The sequence below is a fragment of the Protomyctophum parallelum genome (genome assembly GCF_964188405.1).
Source record: "Protomyctophum parallelum genome assembly, chromosome: 10".
NCBI lineage: Eukaryota > Metazoa > Chordata > Actinopteri > Myctophiformes > Myctophidae > Protomyctophum > Protomyctophum parallelum.
The window spans coordinates 51,340,989-51,363,488 of record NC_139704.1 but is presented as its reverse complement, the minus strand read 5'-3'; the positions used below and the strand labels follow the sequence as shown (position 1 = coordinate 51,363,488).

Genomic DNA, 22,500 nt, shown 5'->3' with positions numbered 1-22,500 from the left:
AACCTAAACGACCCCTTTGTTTTCCTACTGAAACCTAAACGCCCCCTTTGTTTTCCTACTGAAACCTAAACGCCCCCTTTGTTTACCTACTGAAACCTAAACGACCCCTTTGTTTTCCTACTGAAACCTAAACGACCCCTTTGTTTTCCTACTGAAACCTAAACGACCCCTTTGTTTTCCTACTGAAACCTAAACGACCCCTTTGTTTACCTACTGAAACCTAAACGACCCCTTTGTTTACCTACTGAAACCTAAACGACCCCTTTGTTTTCCTACTGAAGCCTAAACGCCCCCTTTGTTTTCCTACTGAAACCTAAACGACCCCTTTGTTTTCCTACTGAAACCTAAACGCCCCCTTTGTTTTCCTACTGAAACCTAAACGCCCCCTTTGTTTTCCTACTGAAACCTAAACGACCCCTTTGTTTTCCTACTGAAACCTAAACGCCCCCTTTGTTTTCCTACTGAAACCTAAACGCCCCCTTTGTTTTCCTACTGAAACCTAAACGACCCCTTTGTTTTCCTACTGAAACCTAAACGCCCCCTTTGTTTTCCTACTGAAACCTAAACGCCCCCTTTGTTTACCTACTGAAACCTAAACGACCCCTTTGTTTTCCTACTGAAACCTAAACGACCCCTTTGTTTTCCTACTGAAACCTAAACGACCCCTTTGTTTTCCTACTGAAACCTAAACGACCCCTTTGTTTTCCTACTGAAGCCTAAACGCCCCCTTTGTTTTCCTACTGAAACCTAAACGACCCCTTTGTTTTCCTACTGAAACCTAAACGCCCCCTTTGTTTTCCTACTGAAACCTAAACGCCCCCTTTGTTTACCTACTGAAACCTAAACGCCCCCTTTGTTTTCCTACTGAAACCTAAACGACCCCTTTGTTTTCCTACTGAAACCTAAACGACCTAAAAACGACCCCTTTGTTTTCCTACTGAAACCTAAACGCCCCCTTTGTTTTCCTACTGAAACCTAAACGCCCCCTTTGTTTTCCTACTGAAACCTAAACGACCCCTTTGTTTTCCTACTGAAACCTAAACGCCCCCTTTGTTTTCCTACTGAAACCTAAACGCCCCCTTTGTTTTCCTACTGAAACCTAAACGACCCCTTTGTTTACCTACTGAAACCTAAACGACCCCTTTGTTTTCCTACTGAAGCCTAAACGACCCCTTTGTTTACCTACTGAAACCTAAACGACCCCTTTGTTTTCCTACTGAAGCCTAAACGACCCCTTTGTTTTCCTACTGAAACCTAAACGCCCCCTTTGTTTTCCTACTGAAACCTAAACGACCTAAAAACGACCCCTTTGTTTACCTACTGAAACCTAAACGCCCCCTTTGTTTTCCTACTGAAACCTAAACGCCCCCTTTGTTTTCCTACTGAAACCACGACCCCTTTGTTTTCCTACTGAAACCTAAACGCCCCCTTTGTTTTCCTACTGAAACCTAAACTACCCCTTTGTTTACCTACTGAAACCTAAACGACCCCTTTGTTTTCCTACTGAAACCTAAACGCCCCCTTTGTTTTCCTACTGAAACCTAAACGCCCCCTTTGTTTACCTACTGAAACCTAAACGACCCCTTTGTTTTCCTACTGAAACCTAAACGCCCCCTTTGTTTTCCTACTGAAACCTAAACGACCCCTTTGTTTTCCTACTGAAACCTAAACGACCCCTTTGTTTTCCTACTGAAACCTAAACGACCCCTTTGTTTTCCTACTGAAGCCTAAACGACCCCTTTGTTTTCCTACTGAAACCTAAACGACCCCTTTGTTTACCTACTGAAACCTAAACGACCCCTTTGTTTTCCTACTGAAACCTAAACGCCCCCTTTGTTTTCCTACTGAAACCTAAACGACCTAAAAACGACCCCTTTGTTTACCTACTGAAACCTAAACGCCCCCTTTGTTTTCCTACTGAAACCTAAACGACCCCTTTGTTTTCCTACTGAAACCACGACCCCTTTGTTTTCCTACTGAAACCTAAACGCCCCCTTTGTTTTCCTACTGAAACCTAAACGACCCCTTTGTTTTCCTACTGAAACCTAAACGACCCCTTTGTTTTCCTACTGAAACCTAAACGACCCCTTTGTTTACCTACTGAAACCTAAACGACCCCTTTGTTTTCCTACTGAAACCTAAACGACCCCTTTGTTTTCCTACTGAAACCTAAACGCCCCCTTTGTTTTCCTACTGAAACCTAAACGCCCCCTTTGTTTTCCTACTGAAACCTAAACGACCCCTTTGTTTTCCTACTGAAACCTAAACGACCCCTTTGTTTTCCTACTGAAACCTAAACGACCCCTTTGTTTTCCTACTGAAACCTAAACGACCCCTTTGTTTTCCTACTGAAACCTAAACGCCCCCTTTGTTTTCCTACTGAAACCTAAACGCCCCCTTTGTTTTCCTACTGAAACCTAAACGACCCCTTTGTTTTCCTACTGAAACCTAAACGACCCCTTTGTTTTCCTACTGAAACCTAAACGACCCCTTTGTTTACCTACTGAAACCTAAACGCCCCCTTTGTTTTCCTACTGAAACCTAAACGCCCCCTTTGTTTTCCTACTGAAACCTAAACGACCCCTTTGTTTTCCTACTGAAACCTAAACGACCCCTTTGTTTTCCTACTGAAACCTAAACGACCCCTTTGTTTTCCTACTGAAACCTAAACGACCCCTTTGTTTTCCTACTGAAACCTAAACGCCCCCTTTGTTTTCCTACTGAAACCTAAACGACCCCTTTGTTTTCCTACTGAAACCTAAACGACCCCTTTGTTTTCCTACTGAAACCTAAACGACCCCTTTGTTTACCTACTGAAACCTAAACGACCCCTTTGTTTTCCTACTGAAACCTAAACGACCCCTTTGTTTTCCTACTGAAACCTAAACGACCCCTTTGTTTACCTACTGAAACCTAAACGACCCCTTTGTTTACCTACTGAAACCTAAACGACCCCTTTGTTTTCCTACTGAAACCTAAACGACCCCTTTGTTTACCTACTGAAACCTAAACGACCCCTTTGTTTACCTACTGAAACCTAAACGCCCCCTTTGTTTTCCTACTGAAACCTAAACGACCCCTTTGTTTTCCTACTGAAACCTAAACGACCCCTTTGTTTTCCTACTGAAACCTAAATGACCCCTTTGTTTACCTACTGAAACCTAAACGACCCCTTTGTTTTCCTACTGAAACCTAAACGACCCCTTTGTTTTCCTACTGAAACCTAAACGACCCCTTTGTTTTCCTACTGAAACCTAAACGACCCCTTTGTTTTCCTACTGAAACCTAAACGACCCCTTTGTTTACCTACTGAAACCTAAACGACCCCTTTGTTTTCCTACTGAAACCTAAACGACCCCTTTGTTTACCTACTGAAACCTAAACGCCCCCTTTGTTTTCCTACTGAAACCTAAACGCCCCCTTTGTTTACCTACTGAAACCTAAACGACCCCTTTGTTTTCCTACTGAAACCTAAACGACCCCTTTGTTTTCCTACTGAAACCTAAACGACCCCTTTGTTTTCCTACTGAAGCCTAAACGACCCCTTTGTTTTCCTACTGAAACCTAAACGACCCCTTTGTTTACCTACTGAAACCTAAACGACCCCTTTGTTTTCCTACTGAAACCTAAACGCCCCCTTTGTTTTCCTACTGAAACCTAAACGACCTAAAAACGACCCCTTTGTTTACCTACTGAAACCTAAACGCCCCCTTTGTTTTCCTACTGAAACCTAAACGACCCCTTTGTTTTCCTACTGAAACCACGACCCCTTTGTTTTCCTACTGAAACCTAAACGCCCCCTTTGTTTTCCTACTGAAACCTAAACGACCCCTTTGTTTTCCTACTGAAACCTAAACGACCCCTTTGTTTTCCTACTGAAACCTAAACGACCCCTTTGTTTACCTACTGAAACCTAAACGACCCCTTTGTTTTCCTACTGAAACCTAAACGACCCCTTTGTTTTCCTACTGAAACCTAAACGCCCCCTTTGTTTTCCTACTGAAACCTAAACGCCCCCTTTGTTTTCCTACTGAAACCTAAACGACCCCTTTGTTTTCCTACTGAAACCTAAACGACCCCTTTGTTTTCCTACTGAAACCTAAACGACCCCTTTGTTTTCCTACTGAAACCTAAACGACCCCTTTGTTTTCCTACTGAAACCTAAACGCCCCCTTTGTTTTCCTACTGAAACCTAAACGCCCCCTTTGTTTTCCTACTGAAACCTAAACGACCCCTTTGTTTTCCTACTGAAACCTAAACGACCCCTTTGTTTTCCTACTGAAACCTAAACGACCCCTTTGTTTACCTACTGAAACCTAAACGACCCCTTTGTTTACCTACTGAAACCTAAACGACCCCTTTGTTTTCCTACTGAAACCTAAACGACCCCTTTGTTTTCCTACTGAAACCTAAACGACCCCTTTGTTTACCTACTGAAACCTAAACGACCCCTTTGTTTACCTACTGAAACCTAAACGACCCCTTTGTTTTCCTACTGAAACCTAAACGACCCCTTTGTTTTCCTACTGAAACCTAAACGACCCCTTTGTTTTCCTACTGAAACCTAAACGCCCCCTTTGTTTTCCTACTGAAACCTAAACGACCCCTTTGTTTTCCTACTGAAACCTAAACGACCCCTTTGTTTTCCTACTGAAACCTAAACGCCCCCCTTTGTTTTCCTACTGAAACCTAAACGCCCCCTTTGTTTTCCTACTGAAACCTAAACGACCTAAAAACGACCCCTTTGTTTACCTACTGAAACCTAAACGACCCCTTTGTTTTCCTACTGAAACCTAAACGCCCCCTTTGTTTTCCTACTGAAACCACGACCCCTTTGTTTTCCTACTGAAACCTAAACGACCCCTTTGTTTTCCTACTGAAACCTAAACGACCCCTTTGTTTTCCTACTGAAACCTAAACGACCCCTTTGTTTTCCTAATGAAACCTAAACGCCCCCTTTGTTTTCCTACTGAAACCTAAACGACCCCTTTGTTTTCCTACTGAAACCTAAACGACCCCTTTGTTTTCCTACTGAAACCTAAACGACCCCTTTGTTTTCCTACTGAAACCTAAACGCCCCCTTTGTTTTCCTACTGAAACCTAAACGCCCCCTTTGTTTTCCTACTGAAACCTAAACGCCCCCTTTGTTTTCCTACTGAAACCTAAACGCCCCCTTTGTTTTCCTACTGAAACCTAAACGCCCCCTTTGTTTTCCTACTGAAACCTAAACGCCCCCTTTGTTTTCCTACTGAAACCTAAACGCCCCCTTTGTTTACCTACTGAAACCTAAACGCCCCCTTTGTTTTCCTACTGAAACCTAAACGACCCCTTTGTTTTCCTACTGAAACCTAAACGCCCCCTTTGTTTTCCTACTGAAACCTAAACGCCCCCTTTGTTTTCCTACTGAAACCTAAACGCCCCCTTTGTTTTCCTACTGAAACCTAAACGCCCCCTTTGTTTTCCTACTGAAACCTAAACGCCCCCTTTGTTTTCCTACTGAAACCTAAACGACCCCTTTGTTTACCTACTGAAACCTAAACGACCCCTTTGTTTTCCTACTGAAACCTAAACGACCCCTTTGTTTTCCTACTGAAACCTAAACGCCCCCTTTGTTTTCCTACTGAAACCTAAACGCCCCCTTTGTTTACCTACTGAAACCTAAACGACCCCTTTGTTTTCCTACTGAAACCTAAACGACCCCTTTGTTTTCCTACTGAAACCTAAACGACCCCTTTGTTTTCCTACTGAAACCTAAACGACCCCTTTGTTTTCCTACTGAAGCCTAAACGCCCCCTTTGTTTTCCTAATGAAACCTAAACGACCCCTTTGTTTTCCTACTGAAACCTAAACGACCCCTTTGTTTTCCTACTGAAACCTAAACGACCCCTTTGTTTACCTACTGAAACCTAAACGACCCCTTTGTTTTCCTACTGAAACCTAAACGACCCCTTTGTTTTCCTACTGAAACCTAAACGCCCCCTTTGTTTTCCTACTGAAACCTAAACGACCCCTTTGTTTTCCTACTGAAACCTAAACGACCCCTTTGTTTACCTACTGAAACCTAAACGACCCCTTTGTTTTCCTACTGAAACCTAAACGCCCCCTTTGTTTTCCTACTGAAACCTAAACGACCTAAAAACGACCCCTTTGTTTACCTACTGAAACCTAAACGCCCCCTTTGTTTTCCTACTGAAACCTAAACGCCCCCTTTGTTTTCCTACTGAAACCACGACCCCTTTGTTTTCCTACTGAAACCTAAACGCCCCCTTTGTTTTCCTACTGAAACCTAAACGCCCCCTTTGTTTTCCTACTGAAACCTAAACGACCCCTTTGTTTACCTACTGAAACCTAAACGACCCCTTTGTTTTCCTACTGAAACCTAAACGCCCCCTTTGTTTTCCTACTGAAACCTAAACGACCCCTTTGTTTTCCTACTGAAACCTAAACGCCCCCTTTGTTTACCTACTGAAACCTAAACGACCCCTTTGTTTACCTACTGAAACCTAAACGCCCCCTTTGTTTTCCTACTGAAACCTAAACGCCCCCTTTGTTTTCCTACTGAAACCTAAACGACCCCTTTGTTTACCTACTGAAACCTAAACGACCCCTTTGTTTTCCTACTGAAACCTAAACGCCCCCTTTGTTTTCCTACTGAAACCTAAACGACCCCTTTGTTTACCTACTGAAACCTAAACGACCCCTTTGTTTTCCTACTGAAACCTAAACGCCCCCTTTGTTTTCCTACTGAAACCTAAACGACCCCTTTGTTTTCCTACTGAAACCTAAACGCCCCCTTTGTTTTCCTACTGAAACCTAAACGACCCCTTTGTTTACCTACTGAAACCTAAACGACCCCTTTGTTTTCCTACTGAAACCTAAACGCCCCCTTTGTTTTCCTACTGAAACCTAAACGCCCCCTTTGTTTACCTACTGAAACCTAAACGACCCCTTTGTTTACCTACTGAAACCTAAACGCCCCCTTTGTTTTCCTACTGAAACCTAAACGACCCCTTTGTTTTCCTACTGAAACCTAAACGCCCCCTTTGTTTTCCTACTGAAACCTAAACGACCCCTTTGTTTACCTACTGAAACCTAAACGACCCCTTTGTTTTCCTACTGAAACCTAAACGACCCCTTTGTTTTCCTACTGAAACCTAAACGCCCCCTTTGTTTTCCTACTGAAACCTAAACGACCCCTTTGTTTACCTACTGAAACCTAAACGACCCCTTTGTTTTCCTACTGAAACCTAAACGCCCCCCTTTGTTTTCCTACTGAAACCTAAACGACCTAAAAACGACCCCTTTGTTTACCTACTGAAACCTAAACGCCCCCTTTGTTTTCCTACTGAAACCTAAACGCCCCCTTTGTTTTCCTACTGAAACCACGACCCCTTTGTTTTCCTACTGAAACCTAAACGACCCCTTTGTTTTCCTACTGAAACCTAAACGACCCCTTTGTTTACCTACTGAAACCTAAACGACCCCTTTGTTTTCCTACTGAAACCTAAACGACCCCTTTGTTTACCTACTGAAACCTAAACGACCCCTTTGTTTTCCTACTGAAACCTAAACGACCCCTTTGTTTACCTACTGAAACCTAAACGCCCCCTTTGTTTTCCTACTGAAACCTAAACGACCCCTTTGTTTTCCTACTGAAACCTAAACGCCCCCTTTGTTTTCCTACTGAAACCTAAACGACCCCTTTGTTTTCCTACTGAAACCTAAACGACCCCTTTGTTTTCCTACTGAAACCTAAACGCCCCCTTTGTTTTCCTACTGAAACCTAAACGACCCCTTTGTTTACCTACTGAAACCTAAACGCCCCCTTTGTTTTCCTACTGAAACATAAACGCCCCCTTTGTTTTCCTACTGAAACCTAAACGACCCTTTGTTTTCCTACTGAAACCTAAACGACCCCTTTGTTTTCCTACTGAAACCTAAACGACCCCTTTGTTTACCTACTGAAACCTAAACGCCCCCTTTGTTTACCTACTGAAACCTAAACGCCCCCTTTGTTTTCCTACTGAAACCTAAACGACCCCTTTGTTTTCCTACTGAAACCTAAACGACCCCTTTGTTTACCTACTGAAACCTAAACGCCCCCTTTGTTTTCCTACTGAAACCTAAACGACCCCTTTGTTTTCCTACTGAAACCTAAACGACCCCTTTGTTTTCCTACTGAAACCTAAACGACCCCTTTGTTTTCCTACTGAAACCTAAACGACCCCTTTGTTTACCTACTGAAACCTAAACGCCCCCTTTGTTTTCCTACTGAAACCTAAACGACCCCTTTGTTTTCCTACTGAAACCTAAACGACCCTTTGTTTTCCTACTGAAACCTAAACGACCCCTTTGTTTACCTACTGAAACCTAAACGACCCCTTTGTTTTCCTACTGAAACCTAAACGACCCCTTTGTTTTCCTACTGAAACCTAAACGACCCCTTTGTTTACCTACTGAAACCTAAACGCCCCCTTTGTTTTCCTACTGAAACCTAAACGACCCCTTTGTTTTCCTACTGAAACCTAAACGACCCCTTTGTTTACCTACTGAAACCTAAACGCCCCCTTTGTTTTCCTACTGAAACCTAAACGCCCCTTTGTTTTCCTACTGAAACCTAAACGCCCCCTTTGTTTTCCTACTGAAACCTAAACGACCCCTTTGTTTTCCTACTGAAACCTAAACGACCCCTTTGTTTTCCTACTGAAACCTAAACGACCCCTTTGTTTTCCTACTGAAACCTAAACGACCCCTTTGTTTTCCTACTGAAACCTAAACGACCCCTTTGTTTACCTACTGAAACCTAAACGACCCCTTTGTTTACCTACTGAAACCTAAACGCCCCCTTTGTTTTCCTACTGAAACCTAAACGACCCCTTTGTTTTCCTACTGAAACCTAAACGACCCCTTTGTTTACCTACTGAAACCTAAACGACCCCTTTGTTTTCCTACTGAAACCTAAACGACCCCTTTGTTTTCCTACTGAAACCTAAACGACCCCTTTGTTTACCTACTGAAACCTAAACGCCCCCTTTGTTTTCCTACTGAAACCTAAACGACCCCTTTGTTTTCCTACTGAAACCTAAACGACCCCTTTGTTTACCTACTGAAACCTAAACGCCCCCTTTGTTTTCCTACTGAAACCTAAACGCCCCTTTGTTTTCCTACTGAAACCTAAACGCCCCCTTTGTTTTCCTACTGAAACCTAAACGACCCCTTTGTTTTCCTACTGAAACCTAAACGCCCCCTTTGTTTTCCTACTGAAACCTAAACGCCCCCTTTGTTTTCCTACTGAAACCTAAACGACCCCTTTGTTTTCCTACTGAAACCTAAACGACCCCTTTGTTTTCCTACTGAAACCTAAACGACCCCTTTGTTTACCTACTGAAACCTAAACGACCCCTTTGTTTACCTACTGAAACCTAAACGACCCCTTTGTTTTCCTACTGAAACCTAAACGACCCCTTTGTTTACCTACTGAAACCTAAACGACCCCTTTGTTTTCCTACTGAAACCTAAACGACCCCTTTGTTTTCCTACTGAAACCTAAACGCCCCCTTTGTTTTCCTACTGAAACCTAAACGACCCCTTTGTTTTCCTACTGAAACCTAAACGACCCCTTTGTTTTCCTACTGAAACCTAAACGCCCCCTTTGTTTTCCTACTGAAACCTAAACGACCCCTTTGTTTTCCTACTGAAACCTAAACGCCCCCTTTGTTTACCTACTGAAACCTAAACGCCCCCTTTGTTTTCCTACTGAAACCTAAACGACCCCTTTGTTTTCCTACTGAAACCTAAACGACCCCTTTGTTTTCCTACTGAAACCTAAACGACCCCTTTGTTTACCTACTGAAACCTAAACGACCCCTTTGTTTTCCTACTGAAACCTAAACGCCCCCTTTGTTTACCTACTGAAGCCTAAACGACCCCTTTGTTTACCTACTGAAACCTAAACGACCCCTTTGTTTTCCTACTGAAACCTAAACGACCCCTTTGTTTACCTACTGAAACCTAAACGACCCCTTTGTTTACCTACTGAAACCTAAACGACCCCTTTGTTTTCCTACTGAAACCTAAACGACCCCTTTGTTTTCCTACTGAAACCTAAACGACCCCTTTGTTTTCCTACTGAAACCTAAACGACCCCTTTGTTTTCCTACTGAAACCTAAACGCCCCCTTTGTTTTCCTACTGAAACCTAAACGACCCCTTTGTTTTCCTACTGAAACCTAAACGACCCCTTTGTTTTCCTACTGAAACCTAAACGCCCCCTTTGTTTTCCTACTGAAACCTAAACGACCCCTTTGTTTTCCTACTGAAACCTAAACGACCCCTTTGTTTACCTACTGAAACCTAAACGCCCCCTTTGTTTTCCTACTGAAACCTAAACAACCCCTTTGTTTTCCTACTGAAACCTAAACGACCCCTTTGTTTTCCTACTGAAACCTAAACGACCCCTTTGTTTTCCTACTGAAACCTAAACGACCCCTTTGTTTTCCTACTGAAACCTAAACGACCCCTTTGTTTACCTACTGAAACCTAAACGACCCCTTTGTTTTCCTACTGAAACCTAAACGACCCCTTTGTTTACCTACTGAAACCTAAACGCCCCCTTTGTTTACCTACTGAAACCTAAACGACCCCTTTGTTTACCTACTGAAACCTAAACGCCCCCTTTGTTTTCCTACTGAAACCTAAACGACCCCTTTGTTTTCCTACTGAAACCTAAACGCCCCCTTTGTTTTCCTACTGAAACCTAAACGACCCCTTTGTTTTCCTACTGAAACCTAAACGCCCCCTTTGTTTACCTACTGAAACCTAAACGACCCCTTTGTTTACCTACTGAAACCTAAACGACCCTTTGTTTTCCTACTGAAACCTAAACGACCCCTTTGTTTACCTACTGAAACCTAAACGACCCCTTTGTTTACCTACTGAAACCTAAACGACCCCTTTGTTTTCCTACTGAAACCTAAACGACCCCTTTGTTTACCTACTGAAACCTAAACGACCCCTTTGTTTTCCTACTGAAACCTAAACGACCCCTTTGTTTACCTACTGAAACCTAAACGACCCCTTTGTTTTCCTACTGAAACCTAAACGCCCCCTTTGTTTACCTACTGAAACCTAAACGCCCCCTTTGTTTACCTACTGAAACCTAAACGACCCCTTTGTTTTCCTACTGAAACCTAAATGACCCCTTTGTTTTCCTACTGAAACCTAAACGCCCCCCTTTGTTTTCCTACTGAAACCTAAACGACCCCTTTGTTTTCCTACTGAAACCTAAACGACCCCTTTGTTTACCTACTGAAACCTAAACGACCCCTTTGTTTACCTACTGAAACCTAAACGACCCCTTTGTTTACCTACTGAAACCTAAACGACCCCTTTGTTTACCTACTGAAACCTAAACGCCCCCTTTGTTTTCCTACTGAAACCTAAACGACCCCTTTGTTTTCCTACTGAAACCTAAACGCCCCCTTTGTTTTCCTACTGAAACCTAAACGACACCTTTGTTTTCCTACTGAAACCTAAACGACCCCTTTGTTTACCTACTGAAACCTAAACGACCCCTTTGTTTACCTACTGAAACCTAAACGACCCCTTTGTTTTCCTACTGAAACCTAAACGACCCCTTTGTTTTCCTACTGAAACCTAAACGACCCCTTTGTTTACCTACTGAAACCTAAACGACCCCTTTGTTTACCTACTGAAACCTAAACGACCCCTTTGTTTACCTACTGAAACCTAAACGCCCCCTTTGTTTACCTACTGAAACCTAAACGCCCCCTTTGTTTACCTACTGAAACCTAAACGCCCCCTTTGTTTTCCTACTGAAACCTAAACGACCCCTTTGTTTTCCTACTGAAACCTAAACGACCCCTTTGTTTACCTACTGAAACCTAAACGACCCCTTTGTTTTCCTACTGAAACCTAAACGACCCCTTTGTTTTCCTACTGAAACCTAAACGACCCCTTTGTTTACCTACTGAAACCTTAACGACCCCTTTGTTTTCCTACTGAAACCTAAACGACCCCTTTGTTTTCCTACTGAAACCTAAACGCCCCCTTTGTTTTCCTACTGAAACCTAAACGCCCCCTTTGTTTTCCTACTGAAACCTAAACGACCCCTTTGTTTTCCTACTGAAACCTAAACGACCCCTTTGTTTTCCTACTGAAACCTAAACGACCCCTTTGTTTTCCTACTGAAACCTAAACGCCCCCTTTGTTTTCCTACTGAAACCTAAACGCCCCCTTTGTTTTCCTACTGAAACCTAAACGCCCCCTTTGTTTTCCTACTGAAACCTAAACGCCCCCTTTGTTTACCTACTGAAACCTAAACGCCCCCTTTGTTTTCCTACTGAAACCTAAACGACCCCTTTGTTTTCCTACTGAAACCTAAACGCCCCCTTTGTTTACCTACTGAAACCTAAACGCCCCCTTTGTTTTCCTACTGAAACCTAAACGACCCCTTTGTTTACCTACTGAAACCTAAACGACCCCTTTGTTTACCTACTGAAACCTAAACGACCCCTTTGTTCACCTACTGAAACCTAAACGACCCCTTTGTTTTCCTACTGAAACCTAAACGACCCCTTTGTTTTCCTACTGAAACCTAAACGACCCCTTTGTTTACCTACTGAAACCTAAACGACCCCTTTGTTTTCCTACTGAAACCTAAACGACCCCTTTGTTTTCCTACTGAAACCTAAACGACCCTTTGTTTTCCTACTGAAACCTAAACGCCCCCTTTGTTTTCCTACTGAAACCTAAACGCCCCCTTTGTTTTCCTACTGAAACCTAAACGACCCCTTTGTTTTCCTACTGAAACCTAAACGACCCCTTTGTTTACCTACTGAAACCTAAACGACCCCTTTGTTTTCCTACTGAAACCTAAACGACCCCTTTGTTTTCCTACTGAAACCTAAACGACCCCTTTGTTTTCCTACTGAAACCTAAACGACCCCTTTGTTTTCCTACTGAAACCTAAACGACCCCTTTGTTTTCCTACTGAAACCTAAACGACCCCTTTGTTTACCTACTGAAACCTAAACGACCCCTTTGTTTTCCTACTGAAACCTAAACGCCCCCTTTGTTTTCCTACTGAAACCTAAACGACCCCTTTGTTTTCCTACTGAAGCCTAAACGACCCCTTTGTTTACCTACTGAAACCTAAACGACCCCTTTGTTTTCCTACTGAAGCCTAAACGACCCCTTTGTTTACCTACTGAAACCTAAACGACCCCTTTGTTTTCCTACTGAAACCTAAACGCCCCCTTTGTTTTCCTACTGAAACCTAAACAACCCCTTTGTTTTCCTACTGAAACCTAAACGCCCCCTTTGTTTTCCTACTGAAACCTAAACGACCCCTTTGTTTTCCTACTGAAACCTAAACGACCCCTTTGTTTTCCTACTGAAACCTAAACGACCCCTTTGTTTTCCTACTGAAACCTAAACGACCCCTTTGTTTTCCTACTGAAACCTAAACGACCCCTTTGTTTTCCTACTGAAACCTAAACGCCCCCTTTGTTTTCCTACTGAAACCTAAACGACCCCTTTGTTTTCCTACTGAAACCTAAACGCCCCCTTTGTTTTCCTACTGAAACCTAAACGACCCCTTTGTTTTCCTACTGAAACCTAAACGACCCTTTGTTTTCCTACTGAAACCTAAACGACCCCTTTGTTTTCCTACTGAAACCTAAACGACCCCTTTGTTTTCCTACTGAAACCTAAACGACCCCTTTGTTTTCCTACTGAAACCTAAACGACCCCTTTGTTTACCTACTGAAACCTAAATGACCCCTTTGTTTACCTACTGAAACCTAAACGACCCCTTTGTTTTCCTACTGAAACCTAAACGCCCCCTTTGTTTACCTACTGAAACCTAAACGACCCCTTTGTTTACCTACTGAAACCTAAACGACCCCTTTGTTTACCTACTGAAACCTAAACGCCCCCTTTGTTTACCTACTGAAACCTAAACGCCCCCTTTGTTTTCCTACTGAAACCTAAACGACCCCTTTGTTTACCTACTGAATCCTAAACGACCCCTTTGTTTACCTACTGAAACCTAAACGACCCCTTTGTTTACCTACTGAAACCTAAACGACCCCTTTGTTTACCTACTGAAACCTAAACGACCCCTTTGTTTTCCTACTGAAACCTAAACGACCCCTTTGTTTACCTACTGAAACCTAAACGACCCCTTTGTTTTCCTACTGAAACCTAAACGCCCCCTTTGTTTTCCTACTGAAACCTAAACGACCCCTTTGTTTACCTACTGAAACCTAAACGACCCCTTTGTTTTCCTACTGAAACCTAAACGACCCCTTTGTTTTCCTACTGAAACCTAAACGACCCCTTTGTTTTCCTACTGAAACCTAAACGCCCCCTTTGTTTTCCTACTGAAACCTAAACGCCCCCTTTGTTTTCCTACTGAAACCTAAACGACCCCTTTGTTTTCCTACTGAAACCTAAACGACCCCTTTGTTTTCCTACTGAAACCTAAACGCCCCCTTTGTTTTCCTACTGAAACCTAAACGCCCCCTTTGTTTACCTACTGAAACCTAAACGCCCCCTTTGTTTTCCTACTGAAACCTAAACGACCCCTTTGTTTTCCTACTGAAACCTAAACGACCCCTTTGTTTTCCTACTGAAACCTAAACGACCCCTTTGTTTTCCTACTGAAACCTAAACGACCCCTTTGTTTTCCTACTGAAACCTAAACGCCCCCTTTGTTTTCCTACTGAAACCTAAACGACCCCTTTGTTTTCCTACTGAAACCTAAACGACCCCTTTGTTTTCCTACTGAAACCTAAACGACCCCTTTGTTTTCCTACTGAAACCTAAACGACCCCTTTGTTTACCTACTGAAACCTAAACGACCCCTTTGTTTTCCTACTGAAACCTAAACGACCCCTTTGTTTACCTACTGAAACCTAAACGACCCCTTTGTTTACCTACTGAAACCTAAACGACCCCTTTGTTTTCCTACTGAAACCTAAACGACCCCTTTGTTTTCCTACTGAAACCTAAACGACCCCTTTGTTTTCCTACTGAAACCTAAACGACCCCTTTGTTTTCCTACTGAAACCTAAACGCCCCCTTTGTTTTCCTACTGAAACCTAAACGACCCCTTTGTTTACCTACTGAAACCTAAACGACCCCTTTGTTTACCTACTGAAACCTAAACGACCCCTTTGTTTTCCTACTGAAACCTAAACGACCCCTTTGTTTTCCTACTGAAACCTAAACGACCCCTTTGTTTTCCTACTGAAACCTAAACGACCCCTTTGTTTACCTACTGAAACCTAAACGACCCCTTTGTTTTCCTACTGAAACCTAAACGACCCCTTTGTTTACCTACTGAAACCTAAACGACCCCTTTGTTTTCCTACTGAATCCTAAACGACCCCTTTGTTTACCTACTGAAACCTAAACGACCCCTTTGTTTACCTACTGAAACCTAAACGACCCCTTTGTTTACCTACTGAAACCTAAACGACCCCTTTGTTTTCCTACTGAAACCTAAACGACCCCTTTGTTCACCTACTGAAACCTAAACGACCCCTTTGTTTTCCTACTGAAACCTAAACGCCCCCTTTGTTTTCCTACTGAAACCTAAACGACCCCTTTGTTTTCCTACTGAAACCTAAACGACCCCTTTGTTTTCCTACTGAAACCTAAACGCCCCCTTTGTTTTCCTACTGAAACCTAAACGCCCCCTTTGTTTTCCTACTGAAACCTAAACGACCCCTTTGTTTTCCTACTGAAACCTAAACGACCCCTTTGTTTTCCTACTGAAACCTAAACGCCCCCTTTGTTTTCCTACTGAAACCTAAACGCCCCCTTTGTTTACCTACTGAAACCTAAACGCCCCCTTTGTTTACCTACTGAAACCTAAACGACCCCTTTGTTTTCCTACTGAAACCTAAACGACCCCTTTGTTTACCTACTGAAACCTAAACGACCCCTTTGTTTTCCTACTGAAACCTAAACGACCCCTTTGTTTACCTACTGAAACCTAAACGACCCCTTTGTTTTCCTACTGAAACCTAAACGACCCCTTTGTTTTCCTACTGAAACCTAAACGCCCCCTTTGTTTACCTACTGAAACCTAAACGACCCCTTTGTTTTCCTACTGAAGCCTAAACGACCCCTTTGTTTTCCACGGACGGAATCAAATGAACACTAAGCTACGATGACTAAAAGTAAGGCTAAATATATTGACAATTTCGTCAACAAATAAAAGGTCAGGAAGGGACTCTAGTGGACAAGAGATCCAGTATGAGTCATTTTACACTTTGTTTGCATGGACTAGTGGACAGAGATCCAGTACGAGTCATTTTACACTTTGTTTGCATGCTGAAAATAGCAGATCTACAAGCTGCGCTGATCGGATTAAGTCACTGGCTGTCTGGGCACCGTGGTGACGGAAAAACCGCTTGTTTTGCGACACGGCGATATAAACGATAGACCTGTGTGTGTGTGTGTGTGTGTGTGTGTGTGTGTGTGTGTGTGTGTGTGCGTGCGTGCGTGCGTGCGTGTGTGTGTGTCAGACCTGGTCGTGCGTGTGTGTGTTGCTGGTGTCGGCAGACGTGGAGGCCGATCTCTCTCTCATGGTTTTGTTGCTGGAGACGACCTGGAAAGCAAACTACACGTTACCATGGAGACCACAACAAACTACACGTTACCACGGAGACCACAACAAACTACACGTTACCACGGAGACCACAACAAACTACACGTTACCATGGAGACCACAACAAACTACACGTTACCACGGAGACCACAACAAACTACACGTTACCACGGAGACCACAACAAACTACACGTTACCACGGAGACCACAACAAACTACACGTTACCACGGAGACCACAACAAACTACACGTTACCACGGAGACCACAACAAACTACACGTTACCACGGAGACCACAACAAACTACACATTACCACGGAGACCACAACAAACTACACGTTACCATGGAGACCACAACAAACCAGTGTTGTTTTCGTCAGGACTGACGATAACGTAAATGACGACGTCAACGCCCCTTTTTCCAGGACTAAGACGGACTAAAACGAACGACCCTAAAATATTTCGGGACAAGACTGACGCTGACGAGCTAAATACCGTAGCTGTTTGATGACGATGACGAGACGTGTGTGTGTTATTGTTGACAAGACGAGGCTACACGAAAATGTTAGTGGATTTTGACGAACAAAGTTTTAAATGCATGAAAATGTTCCGCCAATAATGTCACTGCACTCGCCGCTATCCTCCTCTCCAGTCTCCTTTCCTAGTTGGTCACGCCCATCTGCATGCATGCACACACACACACACACACACACACACACACACCGTCCCATTTCGACTCTGTGTGCGTGTCCTCTTCAGACCACCACCAGACTGGGGGAAGCCGGCACCGCTATGATCACTTTGCTTGTCCCCGTGGATTGGAAATAGGATTTAAAAGGCTATCCGATGATAGCGTGGATTACAGCACAGTTGTGTGCAATTATTCAATAAAGAATTCACATATCACCGCACCTCGTCAAGCCTCCAGTGTCGGCTCAATGCGAAACATGTTGCACCGAGCCTAGCCTGGAAGCTAACGTCAATCAACAACAGTAGCTCTGGTCCATAGTGTAGTTAGGACTCATGAGTTCTATGGTACTTAATTTGATCCTTTCCCCTCACTCACACCCGCGGAAGCTGTGCAGGCAGCCCCTCGTTTTTAACATAAAAAAGATGTGAAAGCCTACTTTCCTCCTTCTAACACTATGGATCAGAGCTAACGTTATTCCAACTCCCAGTAGCAGTTCAAGTACCCGACCAGATGACATGGTTTCTAACTAAACGGTTATGGCCAAATAAAATGTAAAATCTACTATGGCTGTTACTGTATGTCCACGGAAGAAACACAGAGGTGTTTTCTTATGGTCATGTCACATATTTGCTGCACCAATTGAAGCCCCCCCCCCCCAAACCCTGTAGGATGCATTCCCCAAAACTCTCAGAGACATGCCCCCACCATCCAAACCTTCAATATTACTTTCCCCAGCTATTTATTTTTATATACTTAGTGTTTTTCCTTTAATAAAGTTGTTTTTGATTCATGTCCCCCTTGTAAAGCATTTTTGGGTACTCAGAAAAGCTGTATATAAATTAATTTTGAGATATTATTACTACAAAAACAATGTTTATTGCTTAAACTTATGTATTCACTATTCATTGATTCACTAGTATACCAAAATCCATTAAAAAAATGGCTCTCTCACAGTTCTTGGGTCAAATAATGATATGCGATTAAAATGTGATTAATCGAGATTAACTACAAAGCCTCTGATTCATTAGATAATTTTTTTTTAATCGAGTCCCAGCTCTAATTAATACCTGTATGCTATAGACATTTTATTTAAAGACTTTTTATTTTTTGACAAACTGGACTAAAACCTTTTACTAAAATGACTAAAACTGACTAAAACCCTTAGGAGTTTCCGTCGACTAAAACTATCAAGGATAGAAATGACTAAGACTGACTAAGACTAATTAAGCATTTTTTCAAATGACTAAGACTGACTAAGACTAATTAAGCATTTTTCCAAAAGACTAAGACTGACTAAATCAAAAAAATGCCTGCCAAAAACAACACTGCAACAAACTACACATTACCACGGAGACCACAACAAACTACACGTTACCATGGAGACCACAACAAACTACACGTTACCATGGAGACCACAACAAACTACACATTACCACGGAGACCACAACAAACTACACGTTACCACGGAGACCACAACAAACTACACGTTACCACGGAGACCACAACAAACTACACGTTACCACGGAGACCACAACAAACTACACATTACCACGGAGACCACAACAAACTACACGTTACCACGGAGACCACAACAAACTACACGTTACCACGGAGACCACAACAAACTACACGTTACCACGGAGACCACAACAAACTACACGTTACCACGGAGACCACAACAAACTACACGTTACCACGGAGACCACAACAAACTACACGTTGTGGTCAGTTGCCCATGTATTTCCTAAGGGATCGAGTCTTCATGGTGTAAATGTTACCTTCAGGGTCCAGTGGATCGTGTCCTTGTGGACCTCCAGGTGTGGAGCGTTGTGAAGAGTCTCCAAGAGAGAGAGGATACTGGCCGAGTTACTGGAACCGTCCACTGGGCCTGGACACACACAAACACAATCTGGTTTGCATATTGAAGGCAGTTAAATAACCCCCGCCAGCCGCAAGGGGGCGATAGTTCAGCGACCGCCACCATTCTGTTTGGTTGTAGAAGAAGAGCGCCTCCTCGTCTGCCCAAAACAGCGATGGCGGAGGTGGTCGCGCTGAGCGGACTAAATCACTGGCTAAGAGTCTTTAGGAGGTGGTCTCGCTGAGCGGACTAAATCACTGGCTAAGAGTCTTTAGAAGGTGGTCTCGCTGAGCGGACTAAATCACTGGCTAAGAGTCTTTAGAAGGTGGTCTCGCTGAGCGGACTAAATCACTGGCTAAGAGTCTTTAGGAGGTGGTCTCGCTGAGCGGACTAAATCACTGGCTAAGAGTCTTTAGAAGGTGGTCTCGCTGAGCGGACTAAATCACTGACTAAGAGTCTTTAGGAGGTGGTCTCGCTGAGCGGACTAAATCACTGACTAAGAGTCTTTAGGAGGTGGTCTCGCTGAGCGGACTAAATCACTGGCTAAGAGTCTTTAGGAGGTGGTCTCGCTGAGCGGACTAAATCACTGGCTAAGAGTCTTTAGGAGGTGGTCTCGCTGAGCGGACTAAATCACTGGCTAAGAGTCTTTAGGAGGTGGTCTCGCTGAGCGGACTAAATCACTGGCTAAGAGTCTTTAGGAGGTGGTCTCGCTGAGCGGACTAAATCACTGGCTAAGAGTCTTTAGGAGGTGGTCTCGCTGAGCGGACTAAATCACTGGCTAAGAGTCTTTAGGAGGTGGTCTCGCTGAGCGGACTAAATCACTGGCTAAGAGTCTTTAGGAGGTGGTCTCGCTGAGCGGACTAAATCACTGGCTAAGAGTCTTTAGAAGGTGGTCTCGCTGAGCGGACTAAATCACTGGCTAAGAGTCTTTAGAAGGTGGTCACTCTGAGCGGACTAAATCACTGGCTAAGAGTCTTTAGAAGGTGGTCTCGCTGAGCGGACTAAATCACTGGCTAAGAGTCTTTAGAAGGTGGTCGCGCTGAGCGGACTAAATCACTGGCTAAGAGTCTTTAGAAGGTGGTCTCGCTGAGCGGACTAAATCACTGGCTAAGAGTCTTTAGGAGGTGGTCTCGCTGAGCGGACTAAATCACTGGCTAAGAGTCTTTAGAAGGTGGTCTCGCTGAGCGGACTAAATCACTGGCTAATAGTCTTTAGAAGTTGGTCAACCATAAACAAGCAAGTGCGTGCATGCGCGTGTGCGTGTGCGAGTGTGTGTGCACGCGCGCGTGCGTGTGTGTGTGCGTGCACTAACGTGATATCTTGCCGGTGAAGTTGAAGGTGATGTCATCGTCTCCAGAGCTGTTCTCAATCTGCTGCTGCTCCTCCAATAGAGACATGCCGATGAGATGGAGGACCTGCACACACACACACACACACACACACACACACACACACACTCACGCACACACGCACCATGCACGCACCACACGCGCACGCACACCACGCACGCACAAGCAACAAGCAAGAATCATGTATCAGCATCTGTAACATGCTCTCAGACCAGTGTCCGGTACTAGGGGGTTCTAGGTGGGTACTAGGGGGTTCTAGGGGGTCCGTGGGGGGCTTACCCTCTGTAACATGGACTCAGACCAGTGTCCGGTACTAGGGGGTTCTAGGTGGGTTCTAGGGGGTTCTAGGGGGTTCTAGGGGTCCGTGGGGGTTCTAGGGGGTTCTAGGGGTCCGTGGGGGGCTTACCCTCTGTAACATGGACTCAGACCAGTGTCCGGTACTAGGGGGTTCTAGGGGGTTCTAGGTGGGTTCTAGGGGGTTCTAGGGGTCCGTGGGGGGCTTACCCTCTGTAACATGGACTCAGACCAGTGTCCGGTACTAGGGGGTTCTAGGTGGGTTCTAGGTGGGTTCTAGGGGGTTCTAGGGGTCCGTGGGGGGGCTTACCCTCTGTAACATGGACTCAGACCAGTGTCCGGTACTAGAGGGTTCTAGGTGGGTTCTAGGGGGTTCTAGGGGGTTCTAGGGGTCCGTGGGGGGCTTACCCTCTGTAACATGGACTCAGACCAGTGTCCGGTACTAGAGGGTTCTAGGGGGTTCTAGGTGGGTTCTAGGGGGTTCTAGGGGGTTCTAGGGGTCCGTGGGGGTTCTAGGGGGTTCTAGGGGTCCGTGGGGGGCTTACCCTCTGTAACATGGACTCAGACCAGTGTCCGGTACTAGAGGGTTCTAGGGGCTTCTAGGTGGGTTCTAGGGGGTTCTAGGGGTCCGTGTTTCTTACCCTCTGTAACATGGACTCAGACCAGTGTCCGGTACTAGGGGGTCCGTGGGGGTTCTAGGGGGTTCTAGGGGTCCGTGTTTCTTACCCTCTGTAACATGGACTCAGACCAGTGGCCGGTACTAGGCTCGGTGGCCCACTGTAGCACCGCTCCCAGGATGACCAGCAGGACGTCAGACTGAAGGACGTTGACCAGACTGGCAAACAGCGGGCAGAGGGGAGGGGGGAGGGGGGGAGGGAGGGCTGGAAGCATATCAATATTATTATGAATCAACAGACACAGTGGCTACAGCACAATATCACAGCCATACTAAAACTAACACAATATCACAGCCATACTAAAACTAACACAATATCACAGCCATACTAAAACTAACACAATATCACAGCCATACTAAAACTAACACAATATCACAGCCATACTAAAACTAACACAATATCACAGCCATACTAAAACTAACACAATATCACAGCCATACTAAAACTAATAGAATATCACAGCGATACTAAAACTAACACAATATCACAGCCATACTAAAACTAACACAATATCACAGCCATGCTAAAACTAACACAATATCACAGCCATACTAAAACTAACACAATATCACAGGGATACTAAAACTAACAGAATATCACAGCCATACTAAAACTAATAGAATATCACAGCCATACTAAAACTAACACAATATCACAGCCATACTAAAACTAATAGAATATCACAGCCATACTAAAACTAATAGAATATCACAGCCATACTAAAACTAACACAATATCACAGCCATACTAAAACTAACACAATATCACAGCCATACTAAAACTAATAGAATATCACAGCCATACTAAAACTAATAGAATATCACAGCCATACTAAAACTAACACAATATCACAGCCATACTAAAACTAACACAATATCACAGCCATACTAAAACTAATAGAATATCACAGCCATACTAAAACTAATAGAATATCACAGCCATACTAAAACTAACAGAATATCACAGCCATACTAAAACTAATAGAATATCA

The 22,500-nt window shown here is 43.9% G+C and overlaps 1 protein-coding gene across 1 annotated transcript in view; it reads right to left on the bottom strand.

Moving 5' to 3' along the window:
• ubr2 (ubiquitin protein ligase E3 component n-recognin 2) overlaps window positions 1-22,500 on the bottom strand; it is a 150,507-nt gene that overhangs the window by 40,530 nt on the left and 87,477 nt on the right. Inside the window, exons 27-30 of the mRNA XM_083774845.1 lie at window positions 21,559-21,713; window positions 20,502-20,604; window positions 19,110-19,219; window positions 16,561-16,641 (exon numbers count right to left, since the gene is read on the bottom strand). Of these exons, the coding sequence (XP_083630971.1) occupies window positions 16,561-16,641; window positions 19,110-19,219; window positions 20,502-20,604; window positions 21,559-21,713 (449 nt within the window). The remainder of the gene's footprint in view (window positions 1-16,560; window positions 16,642-19,109; window positions 19,220-20,501; window positions 20,605-21,558; window positions 21,714-22,500) is intronic.